The sequence below is a fragment of the Camellia sinensis genome, chromosome 3 (assembly GCF_055761805.1).
Source record: "Camellia sinensis isolate YWXY chromosome 3, ASM5576180v1, whole genome shotgun sequence".
NCBI lineage: Eukaryota > Viridiplantae > Streptophyta > Magnoliopsida > Ericales > Theaceae > Camellia > Camellia sinensis.
In genome coordinates this window covers 92,668,268-92,680,442 of record NC_138963.1, presented here as the reverse complement: position 1 = coordinate 92,680,442, position 12,175 = coordinate 92,668,268, and the positions used below count along the sequence as shown (strand labels likewise).

Sequence of the window (12,175 nt, the reverse complement as noted above, 5' to 3'; positions counted from 1 at the left end):
TTACGGTGTTCGTGGGAAATAAACCGATGACTGAGGCAGATTCCATCGTCAATGATCCGGGTGTAGCGGTTGAGTTTGCTCGACAGATCTTTCCACTGGAAGTCCAACAATCGATGGTTGGACGACGAGATTTCGAAGTGTTTCGAGAAGGTATTCATGGGGCGGTGAAGGGGCTGTACACCGCCTACGAAGTCAGCATGCGTCTGCGCGCCGCGCGGCGGGAGATGGAGAAAATGGGCAAGCGGGTCCGCAGTTCAGAGGTTCGTGCGGAAAAGGCCGAGGGCGAGCTTAGAGAGCTTAGGAAGGTTAAAGTTGTCGATCTGCATGCGGCGGATCAGTCTAATCTGATTGTGGACGAGAGGGTGACCCAACGGCTATTGAGTCATGCTATCGCCGACCGAGATACAGCAGGCATGTTTGCCGTAGCAAATGCAAGGGCCAAGGGTTATGAGCAGGGTTTCCACGATGGCCGGAATGTTGGGATTGACAAAACAAAAGAGACACTTGTTGAGGAGGTTTGCCGATACGAGAATCACGGTTTTAAGCATGGTTGGATCGCGGCTCTTCAAGCCGCGGAGGCTCTCTAAGCGAAGGATGTCTATTCCAACTTATGTGGCCTGGATCATTGTGATCATTTGCCATTTTCCACCTTTGAAGTTGAAAAGAGCGATGATGAGGGCGTCCCCAAATAAAATACTCGTTATAAATGTTCGAACGCAGATTGCGTCTAAGATCATGCAATTATTGGTTGGTCGAATGAAAAAGCATCTTATTTTCAATGTTTTGTTATAAGTTGTGTTCGGCACACACATGATTGCATGTGTTTTATTATATAAATGTTTGAATAAACGTATTTCAGACGATTGTATGGACATTGTTCGGCCTGATTTAATCGACTGTTACGCACGACCCGAAGGGTTCACCGGCCCAAAGACATCAATCGTGATACCCAAAGACGTTATTCGCCGATGGGGCTCCGAATCCGAAGACTTTAAATTGGCCAATTGTGATATCCACGAAGGGCGCTCCGAATTTGGAGGCTTGATTGGCCCAAAGACGTCATTCGCCGATGGGGCTCCGAATCTGGAGACTTTAATTTGGCCAATCATGATATCCACGAAGGGCGCTCCGAATCCAGAGACTTTAATTTGGCCAATCGTGATTTCCACGAAGGGCGCTCCGAATCCGGAGGCTTGATCGGCCCAAAGACGTCATTCGCCGATGGGGCTCTGAATCCGGAGACTTTAATTTGGCCAATCGTGATATCCACGAAGGGCGCTCCGAATCCGGAGGCTTGATCGGCCCAAAGAAGTCATTCGCTGATGGGGCTTCGAATCCGAAGACTTTAAATTGGCCAATTGTGATATCCACGAAGGGCGCTCTGAATCTGGAGGTTTGATCGGCCCAAAGACGTTATTCGCTGATGGGGCTCCAAATCCAGAGACTTTAATTTGGCCAATCGTGATATCCACGAAAGGCGCTCCGAATTCGGATGCTTGATCGGCCCAAAGACGTCATTCGCCGATGGGGCTTTGTAGACGGCGCCCGCATGGGCCTCAATGCTACAGTTCGGACTCGATTTGTGTCACGGTTCTTAATCTGAACCAAAGAGTCCAAATCTGGCAAATCGTTTTGAGAAACAGATTTTTGAAAAAGTAGTGCCAAACATGGACTGCTTTGCCAGATACAGAGTCGCCACCTAAATATTTTTAAAATGGGGAAATTTAGGAAACCCTGACTCGGTGCCGAAGGCCACATGTCCGTCATCACCGGAGTTGTCTCAGCTCGGGAGCTTGGGTACGATCGGGGAAGGTCAGCTATGAGCACCCCCTTTCGCCCGGTCCGAAGACCGGCCTCTACTAACCGTGATATCCTTTTTTGAAAACTTTACGTGTTCTTAAACCAATTATTAGCCTAGAATTACTATGTTATGCGCACAGCAAACAAGTATAGACTAGATTGCCTAATTTGGAAATAAACATTGCATATCCGTTCGGTTTGAAAATGCTTTGGAATTTGCTACTCGCAAGTAGGCTAAAATACGGATTTCAACGAGTTTTTCCAACTCAAACAACCCAACCTTCACCCACAGGCATTCAAAACAGTTTAACACATAAGCATCTAGCCGCATGGCAAGCATACTGTCATGTTAACATTCACACACATGCGAGATGCTAAAGCGGAAATACTTACATCGTACTCCGTGCCAAAACAAAGAACTTGTTAGCAAACATACATGATCCAAGTCCATGTTAAGTGCCTAATGCATCGCATACAAAGTGTTGCTAGAATAGGCTCGGCTATCCTAAACATGTCATGTGAAAATGCACAATTATCACGTATTCAATTTGGGAATTGAAGTATTGAGGCAATTAGCGTGATGTACCGAGCCTAATGCATGTAATACAAAATGCATGAATGCACGCATGCATAGCATAAGGTATGCTGAATTTAAACATGCCCTAATCTACCACCGTAAGCAGGTAAATAAAAGGGAAGAAAGAAGTGGGGTTGGAAGACATACACACCACCCACACACACTTATTACAGATTTACCCTCACTCGGAGGGACCGAATAAATATTACAAATTAATTAACTACGCAAGCTAATTAATATTACAAATTAACTAATTTAATTAACAAATTAAATAAATTAATTAAAGCAGGAAAACGCCTCGGGAAGCGCGCCACCATGCATGGGCTGCCTCTGTTTTCCTTCCTTTCCTCCTCTGGAGGCTGTCAATGTCTCAGGACTGATCCCTTAGACAGAGAGGATCACCACCGGCTGATTGAAATTGCCACCGGCAGTGTGGTATGGCCATCGGCACAAAATTGAATCTGTCGGCAGAGAAAATGGTGCCGGTCGGCACATTACACTGCCGGTCGGCAGAGTATTCCTGCAGAACCTGCAACTCACAGCAACAGAGGGCAAAACAAAGCATGGCAACACAATTCAAGGCATGTATGCACCAACCATGTCCCTTATCATTGTGATGACTCAAAGGGACATGTGCCTCGGTTCTCGGACCACCAATCACGTATTTCCATGCATGATGGCCCAAAGAACCAAGTATGCAACTTTGATTTCAAATGTATGCAAACCAATCAAACAAAACTCCCAATCCCTATCACCCAAGTCAAGGGACAAGGAATGTATGCAAGATGCAATGCAACCTAGGCATACAAGCTAAGGATGCAACATGGCATGGCAAAGCACTTATGCAAGCATACAAGCATACATATGGCAATGCAAATAAATGGAAAAATGGACTTATACATGAATTAGGCAGCTCTAAAATAGACCTAAAACAGTGGCCATAAGTGCTAAAGAGTGAGGGCTAAATGGCATACACACACACATGCACATAAGGACCAACACTTAAGCACAAATCAAGCAACATTCAAGCACACTTGAAAGGGACAAACATGAACAATTAGCATGCATTATAAGCCTTGAAATCATGCTAATACATGGTGCCAAACCAAGCAACAAATCAAGCCAAGCATGCACCAAATGGCCTAAGTGTTCAAAGCAAATCAATGAGGCATTGAACTACACTTAACATGACCAAACATGGCATGAAAAGAAGGACCAAAATCAGAGGTTTAGCATGTTAAAACAAAGCTAAAGGACTACTTAGATGGCATCTAAGTGACTCAAAAAACAAAGACATGCATAAACAACAAAACTTGGAGCATTGCTACACAAGCTTCCAAAGCATTAAAGAGGCATGCAAGGCAATCAAACAAGCATGGAAATGGGACTGAAATGGCATGTAGAATGATCCCAAATCACCAAAACAATGCAAAGATGGCATGCTACACATGCACATACTCAAGGCCAACAAGCCCAAATACAAAGGAGCTATATCAAGCATGCCAAAATCAACCCAAACACTTATGGACAGACCTAGAACATGGCAAAATAAGCACATAATCTTCACAAGACTAAGCCTAAAACATGCTCTAACAAAGGCTAACAACCTAAGGCACATTAAGGCATAAACAAGGCATTACATGGCAACTATGCTAAACATGCATGGAGTTCCAAAACCAACTTGAAATCATGTTATATTATGGATATATAAGCATGAAAAACAAACCAAACATGCTCAACACACACTCAAGCATAGGCTTCCTTAAGAGGTCAAAATATGCCCTTTTCAAGGACAACAAGGAGAGGGGGTGGCCCTCTCCTTCTTGGGACTTCAAAGCATCATCTTCACCACTGAAATCCCTCAAGATTTCAGTGGTGAAGAGACCTCAACACCAAAATCCCGGAGCTAGCACAAAATGGCTCAAAAAGAGGCCTTTTGAGGTCTAAGGGTGGTCAACAACCCTCAAACAACAAAACACTCTTAATAAACAATAAAGAGGGCCTAAAAATAGAACTTTTTTATGTTATACAATAATCACAAAAACAGCTCTAAGATAGGTATAAAATCAATGCAAAAATGGAGAAAAAAAGGACTAGAATCTCACCCTTGAAGACCCCTTTACAAATGATGCTCCAATGACCTCCTTTGGCTTCAAACCAGTCAAGAAACTCAAGAACAAGCCCTTAGAACCCTAGTTTCAAGAGGAAGGTGAAACACTAGGTGTTTGTGTGCAATAGTAAGACACAAAGCACCTAGTGAACAAAATGAGAGGGAAAGAGAGATAGAATGTGTATCTCACCCAAACCCTAGAACAAGAGCTCAACAATGGCTGTTTTACTCTCAAAATATCCTAAGTCTCTAACCTTGCCTTAGAGAGAGCTCCTCTCTATATGTCTCTTGTAAAGCTTACAAGACAAGCTTTGCAAGAGGGAGATCCCTCCATACACGTGTATGGAGGGGAGCAAAAGCAATACAGCTGTCTAAAAATATCTGCAAAAGCAGATGAACAGCAATCGGCCGGCCAAAAATGCCATCTTGGCCAAAAAGAGTGCCGGTCGGCAACAAATAGTGCTGATCGGTAACAAAGAGTGCCGGCCGGCAAACTATATTGCCGGTGGCAGCAAAAACCAGCCGGTGGCATCTAGCCACTGCCGGTGGTGGGTGGGGATGGTCTACAAGCCCCACCCTGCCTCTCAAAGGCAAGATGCAAGTGTTTGGTGCAAAACCAGACACTAAACGGTCGAATTCGGGGATCCTGAGGCATGGCGCGCGAGCCGAGACCTCCGGGAACTCCAAACGAACACAAACATGGATAATCACCGAGTGTTCAAACGGTGACATCCAAGTCTTGAGGACGGTCAAAAATGGGGTGTCTACAGTTGCCCCTCTTTGACAGAACTCGAAAGTCATAACAATGACAGGAGTGAATGTCAAAGCCCAGAGACGACCCATTTTTGACAAGGCCGAAGACTCAGACAAACATACAAGACAAATAAGATATGCGCCCGGAGGCAGGGGCAAGATGCAAGACAATGCACGAAGCCGAGCATAACTTATGATCATGCAAAGAAAGCTGTAATGAAGCAAACATGCGACAATTTTAAGCTAGCATACCAAACTACACTACAATGCAGAAAGGATGTAAGAGAATTATGGAATTCTCAATACGTCTCACTCGGGAGATACAATACCTGTGCGGCTCGTCTGGTTGCACCAGCTTCAAATGAACCGTACATACAATATCGTGCCTACAAAGAAAACAAACTTAACAGGTACAATATGGTTAGCAACATGCATGACAATGCAAATGTGGATGCAAAACGAAATGCAATATATACAAAACAATGTATAAACAATGCAAATGAAGATGCAACGTAATTGAAACAATGCAAGTTACATGCAAAGCATTTGAATCGTGATCCAATCACGAGCGGTTTGAAACCACACCTATGTCAAATAGATTGATGGAGGTAACAAGTCTGTCTACCATAGAACGGTCGACTGAACTATGAGTATTGTAGACAGACGCAAGAACAAGTATTGGGTGGAATTGACATAAGTGGGGAAACGACCCTCTGGAGAAAGGACTACGATCCTAATGCCGGATGCAAAAATTACACTACAATGTAATACATGAATATGGCACGCAGGCCAAACCAAATCTTGCCTAGGAAAGGCATGTACACATACAAACCATGTGTAACACAGAAAAGGTGCCGCAACCCTCAACCAACATACCAGCGTGGAATCGGCGCGTTACACATGCAGAACTGTGTTTTACGTGAAAAGTAAGGGCACATACCAGACCAAGCTCAACCTGGAAAGGCGCAAGCCATAGATGGAAGGCGATGCAATGAATGCATGCAATCTACAATGCAATATCTACAAATATGCAATGGAGTGGATATGGATACAATGAATATGGCATACAAGCCAAACCAAATCTTGCCTAGGAAAGGCATGTGCACATACGAGCCATGTGTAACACAGAAAAGGTGCCGCAACCCTCAACCAACATATCAGCGTGGAATCGGCGCGATACACATGCAGAACTGTGTTTTAACATGAAAAGTAAGGGCACATACCAGACCAAGCTCAACCTGGAAAGGCGCAAGCCATGGATGGAAGGTGATGCAATGAATGCATGCAATCTACAATGGAAATGCATGACAATGCACTATGATGCAATGACTATGATTGCGACTTTCCCTATCTTACCAACAGGGTGATATACTAGGTTGGTTCAGTATCCAGAATTGAGGCGTAGACATGCCGCCTCAACCTATGGGGCTTCCATACAGATTTCAAGCAGAGGGCAAACCTCTGGGTATTTAAACCAGACTTTAGTCTCGGAACTCCCGAACCTTTGCGTTCTAGGCATAAGCCGTTCGAACTCTAGTTTCCACCGTCCCAGTTGGTCTTCTAGGAACTCATCGCAAACATAGGCAGGTGGCTTTACCAGACCATCGAAAAGTCGTTCGGGCACGACGAACACCAAAGGAATTGCACCTTCAGAGGATTTAAGGTCTCCTAGACCGGGATGCAAAATGTATGCATGACAATGCATGTTTTTTTTTGTTTGTTTGTTTTTGAAATGCAAATGATGCATGAAATGCATGTTGCATGGAATGCGCGACAACACGCGGCTTTCGAAGTGTACGACAATGCGAACACTAAAGGTCTTACACCTTCCAAGGATTTAAGGTCTCCTAGACCGTACGTGTTTAAGGTCTCGCCAGACCATGCGTGTTTAAGGTCTCGCCAGACCATGCGTGTTTAAGGTCTCGCTAGACCATCGTATTGCACGGCGGTATGATGCGCAAAATAGCGCAATGCGTTAGGCAACGCGAGTGCATAGGACAGTACGATGGAATGCATGCAAAATGCAATGAGATGCGCAAAACAGCGCGAAATTGAAATGCACAAAATAGTGCGATGCGCAGAACAGAGCGAACAATTTTGAAATGCACAAAACAGTGCGATGCGCAGAACAGCGCGAACAATTTTGAAAGGCACAAAACAGTGCGATGCGCAGAACAGCGCGAGGTTTGAAATGCACAAAACAGTGCGACGGTTTGAAATGCACAAAACAGTGCGATGCGCAGAACAGCGCGAACAATTTTGAAAGGCACAAAACAGTGCGATGCGCAGAACAGCGCGAGGTTTGAAATGCACAAAACAGTGCGACGGTTTGAAATGCACAAGACAGTGCAATGCTAAGTGCGACATGCATGCCACACGGAATGTAAATGGGCTTAAATGCGCAACAACGCACGTATTCCAGAATGCATGACAATGCATGGAATGGAAATGCAATGATGATGCATGAGAAATGTGCACGATAATGCAAAGGGGTGCGTGTTGCAACGCATGTAACACGTGCATAACAATGCAAATGTGTGGCGCATGACAGCGCAATGTAATGCACCGAAGTAGTGTGATGAACTCGTGCAACACACATGGGGCAACTTTTGAATTTAAAAAAGGATACAAAAAGGATACACCTTGCATGAATTCGAGTGCCACGCACTGGAGACACGGCCCGCGGTCAGAACGGAGGCCGGTTGAGCGTCGGAGATGCACTTTCTTACACTTTCTTGAGCTATGAAGACCCAAAACAGCTCAAAAGGCCTAAACAAGGCTGTGGGAACCCCACCGGCCGAAAGATGAGGCCACCGGCTGGCCATCGGCACAAAAACAATTCCATCGGCACAAAAAAGTGCCGGCCGGCACAAAACATTGCCGACCGGCAAACAGTTGCTGATGCGGGGCAGTTTTGACTTTTCACCTTGGGTGTTATAAAATAGGGCTTCAAGCCCTATTTCCTCATTTCCTCCACGCCGAAATCCCTTGCTCTCTCTCTCTAGAGCTTTTTCTCTTCCACGTTTCTCCGTTTCTTCGCGTTCTACGCCCGTTTCGTCGTCGGATTCGCGTTTCTCTTCGCGTTTCGGACGTTTTCGACCGATCGCATTCTCGTTTCGGTGCCTCGTTTGGCGTTCTCACCTTTTCGGGGTTTGTTCCCCTCACTTTCCTCTTCATTTCCGTGCCCTTTTCATATTCCGGCCTTCCCGGCCATTTCCGACCCTCTCAGGAGTTGACTTTTCAGTTGACTCTTCGCATTCCGGCTCGGTTTTCCTTTTCCGGCCATTTTCACACCACTTTCTTCATGGCGGACGACATTCCACGTGGCGGGACTCCCCCGGACCACGAGATGGATCCCGGGGTCGAGCTCTTACCACTGAGCGAGCGCCCGTTCGACCCGGCGACCTACCGGCCGGCGATCCACGTTCTGCCCCCAGACGGCCTGCGTCAGTTCTGGAGCTTTGAGAGGTACGCGGCGCCTGAGCTACTACTACGCGAGCCTACCTCCCATCTGTCTTTCAGCACTTCCGAGGTAACTTTTCATCTTCTGTTTTACTTTCTGCAATGTAGGATACAAAACTGCCATAGTTAGTTGTATTCTCTAACTGCTGAAATCTGATATGCCGTAGACCGTAGTTGACTGTAAACATACATACAACTGATATCTGCTTGAGACTGACACATGCACACACACTGCACTAGCCCTGAATCACTCAAACACACTGTACTCACTGTATTCTACTGCACACACACTGGTACCCAGTATTTGTCTGAATCTGTTAGATTTGCACATATGCTACATCTGTTCTGAAACACCCAAACACGCTGACACAGCACACGTATTTTACTGTAAGCACACCGGCACCCGGTATTTGCCTGAATCTGACAAACTTGCATACATGCCATATCTGTCCTTTCAAAACTGCATTTTGAATGTTGTCTTGCAATTGTCATTTTCTGTTTGCAGGAGGGTTCCCATACCATTCGCGGGTATGGGAATACTGGTGCACGGGAGTGGTATGATGAGCTCCCTGATGCGGTCCAGCGCATCGTGGACCGGGCGGGCTTCGGCACCTTCTGCCGAGGGCTCTCCAGGTTGTCCATATGCAGGTCTCTCCTTGCCGCTCTGGCGGAGAGATGGTGGGACACCACCGATTCTTTCCACTTCTCTGCTGTAGGGGACATGACGATGACCCCTTATGACTTCTCGATGCTCACAGGCATCGGGGTAGGGGGTGATCCGATCCCCTTCGACACCGACATGGATGAGTGGACCGCCGCTCAGGTCCATTTACTGGGGGAGGCCCCACCATTAGCTCGTCCAGGCTTCGTGCGGTACTCCTGGTTCGAGACACAGTTCAGGGTTCAGCTCGTTTTGGAGGAGGTGCAGATGACCCCAGAGGACGAGGAGAGGTATGCTCGCGGCTTCCTCATGTTCTTGTTCGGGACTACCATCTTCGCCGACCGGGCGAACACCGTGCCTCTCTGCCTTCTCAGCGCACTGGTGGACGTCCGGGATATCTTGCACTACGATTGGGGCGGCGCTGCTCTGGCCACCCTGTACGGATATATGAGCTCGGCTTCTCGTGGCAGCGGCCAGCTGCTTGGAGGTTACTGGCGGGCTTGGGAGGTACATTTCTTCTCCACTTTTTCATTCCTGTCTCGTACTTTCTGTACTCAGTACACTGCACACACTGTGGTCTGCTCTATACTTGCTGTATACTGTACACACGGCACACACATACATTCTGCTTTACACTGACTGTACATTGCTCACACTGTACACTGTACACAATACACTGCACAACACACGGCTCTGCCATTTCTGCTTTATTCTGTATATTCTGCTTTTTCTGATAGTCATACTGACATCTGTTTTGCAGTTGTGGGTTTACGCCTACTTTCCTAGGCTTGCCCCCGTGCCAGTCGCGGAGCCTCCTCCGGCTGTCCCGTTCTCGAGTCGCTTCGACGGGAGATGCACCCGGTGACCACGGGAGACATTCGGCTTCTTCCGCCGATATTTTGACACCATCACCCCGGCCGAGGTATGCTTTACTTTCAGTTCATTTAGCTTCGCTTTCCCACTGCATGTTTCAATAACAGTAGATAACAAACTGTCTGTCACTTTCAGATCACATGGCGGCCATGGGCCTCCTTGCCGTCGGCGATGCGGGGTCGGTTCCCTGGTGCTGAGGAGACCTCGCGTTTCCGGATCTTGCTAGAGGGCCCGGTCTGTCGGGCTTGGTACCTGGGGGAGCGTTTTCTACGCCAGACCCGCGGGTTACCTGAGCAGATAGTCCCGGCTCACCCTCCTGCAGAGATGAGGGAGACCGAGGGGCTGACCACTGAGCAGCTGGATGATTACTCCATCGGCTGGGAGGAGGCCGGCTTCCGAGGCACCAGCGACTATCAGGAGTATATGCGGACGTACCTGATGCGCCCCCTGAGCGGTCGTCGAGCAGAGGGGGCCAGGCCTGTAGCATCGGCGGCTGGGGCCGGAGCGGGAGCAGGGGCTGGATCTTCGAGGAGGGCCCGGGTCCGTGGTAGGGGTAGAGTGCAGGGAGGACGGGGAGCTGGCTGGCCTGCCCTGCCTGCTGTACTGACTTTCCAGGGGCAGGGTGGGTCGACCTATCAGATCCCCTTCGCCCCTCCACCGGCTGGTCACGAGTTCATTGATGTCCCCGACTTACCTCCGGTACGTATTACTGCATTTTTGTACAGTCATTCATCTCAGTTTACTTGATATTCCACAGAATATTGATGCATCTGATACTTTTGCAGGCCTCTTCTGAGTACACCCGTCAGTCGTTGGCGATGAATGCCTCGATGATGGGGATGCTCCAGCGGACTTTTGACCTCCTAGCCATCTACAGCATACCGGTATGTCCTTCTGACACTGGCCTGAAACCATTCATACACTGCTTTACATAATCTGATGCACGGCACAACACCTGATACACTGATCTCACAGTATCTGAACACTGCATACACTGCATTCTGCACCGTACCCTACACTGATAAACTGCTCACGGTATTCATACACTGTACTTACACACTGCATTCTGCACTGATAAACTGCTCACGGCATTCATACACTGTACTCACACACTGCATTCTGCATTGCTAAACTGCTCACGGTATACTGATGCATTTCCCTTTTCGTGAACTTTTCAGCCTCCTTTCCAGATTCCCATGGCAGGAGGTGCTCCAGCTAGACCTTCTGTCCCTGCTCGGAGGAGAGATGAGGAGGGCAGGATATTTCCCCGTACCAGGGGAGGGCGTACTCACGTCGGGAGTAGCTCGCGAGCTCCAGTCCCGGACGATGACGACGACGAGGAGTCAGAGGCGGAGGCAGGGTCATCGGAGGAGGAGACCGGAGACGGTTCTAGCTCGGGCTCTGATGACGACGCTGATGATGCTCCTGGACCCTCGTCCAGGAAGAGGACTAGGACGGACTGACGGCCCTTGGAGCGCTTGACATAGATGCAGATTTTTGCTATCTTTTCTTTCTTTTTTGTACTTTTCTTTTTGGTTGGTAGATAGATTACCTTGTACTGGCGTAGGCAGATTTTGTTTCCAAAACTTGTACATTTGAAAAGATAATGAAATGAAACGGACTTTTTATCTAAAAAAAGTGTTTACATTGACACATTTCATGCATTGCATCGCATCTCATCATGTTACACCTCAATGTAAATGGAATTGATTGGTTGTCTGAAAATTAAACGCTTGCAATGTAATAATCAGATAACTAAACAGCCAACAGCAAAATAACCCAAGCAACCCACTGCCTGATTCTGGACACACAGCCCTTGCTTTACTGGGGATTAATCTGCACACAACCCATAACACAGCATTCGATTCATTCTGCACACGGCAATTCTCAAGCAAACAGCCCAGTCTAACAGGACGGACCTCAAAGATGGAACCGGTTA

General features: G+C 47.4%; 1 protein-coding gene across 1 annotated transcript; it reads left to right on the top strand.

Moving 5' to 3' along the window:
- Nucleotides 1–9,207: 9,207 nt before the first annotated feature.
- Nucleotides 9,208–11,874, top strand: LOC145821066 (uncharacterized). Its single transcript, XM_082917671.1, has 5 exons — nt 9,208–9,870; nt 10,124–10,285; nt 10,372–10,935; nt 11,022–11,120; nt 11,415–11,874. Exons 3-5 carry the CDS (start codon nt 10,408–10,410, stop codon nt 11,697–11,699), a joined length of 912 nt encoding a protein of 303 aa, XP_082773797.1. The 5' UTR covers nt 9,208–9,870; nt 10,124–10,285; nt 10,372–10,407; the 3' UTR covers nt 11,700–11,874.
- Nucleotides 11,875–12,175: the final 301 nt, after the last annotated feature.

What these genes read in the sequence shown, in the direction of transcription:
- LOC145821066 (XM_082917671.1), top strand. Translation starts at nt 10,408, where the DNA reads ATGCGGGGTCGGTTCCCTGGTGCTGAGGAGACCTCGCGTTTCCGGATC. An exon ending in ATGTCCCCGACTTACCTCCG is followed by an intron (nt 10,936 to 11,021) that starts GTACGTATTACT and finishes ATACTTTTGCAG; the next exon opens with GCCTCTTCTGAGTACACCCG. An exon ending in TAGCCATCTACAGCATACCG is followed by an intron (nt 11,121 to 11,414) that starts GTATGTCCTTCT and finishes TGAACTTTTCAG; the next exon opens with CCTCCTTTCCAGATTCCCAT.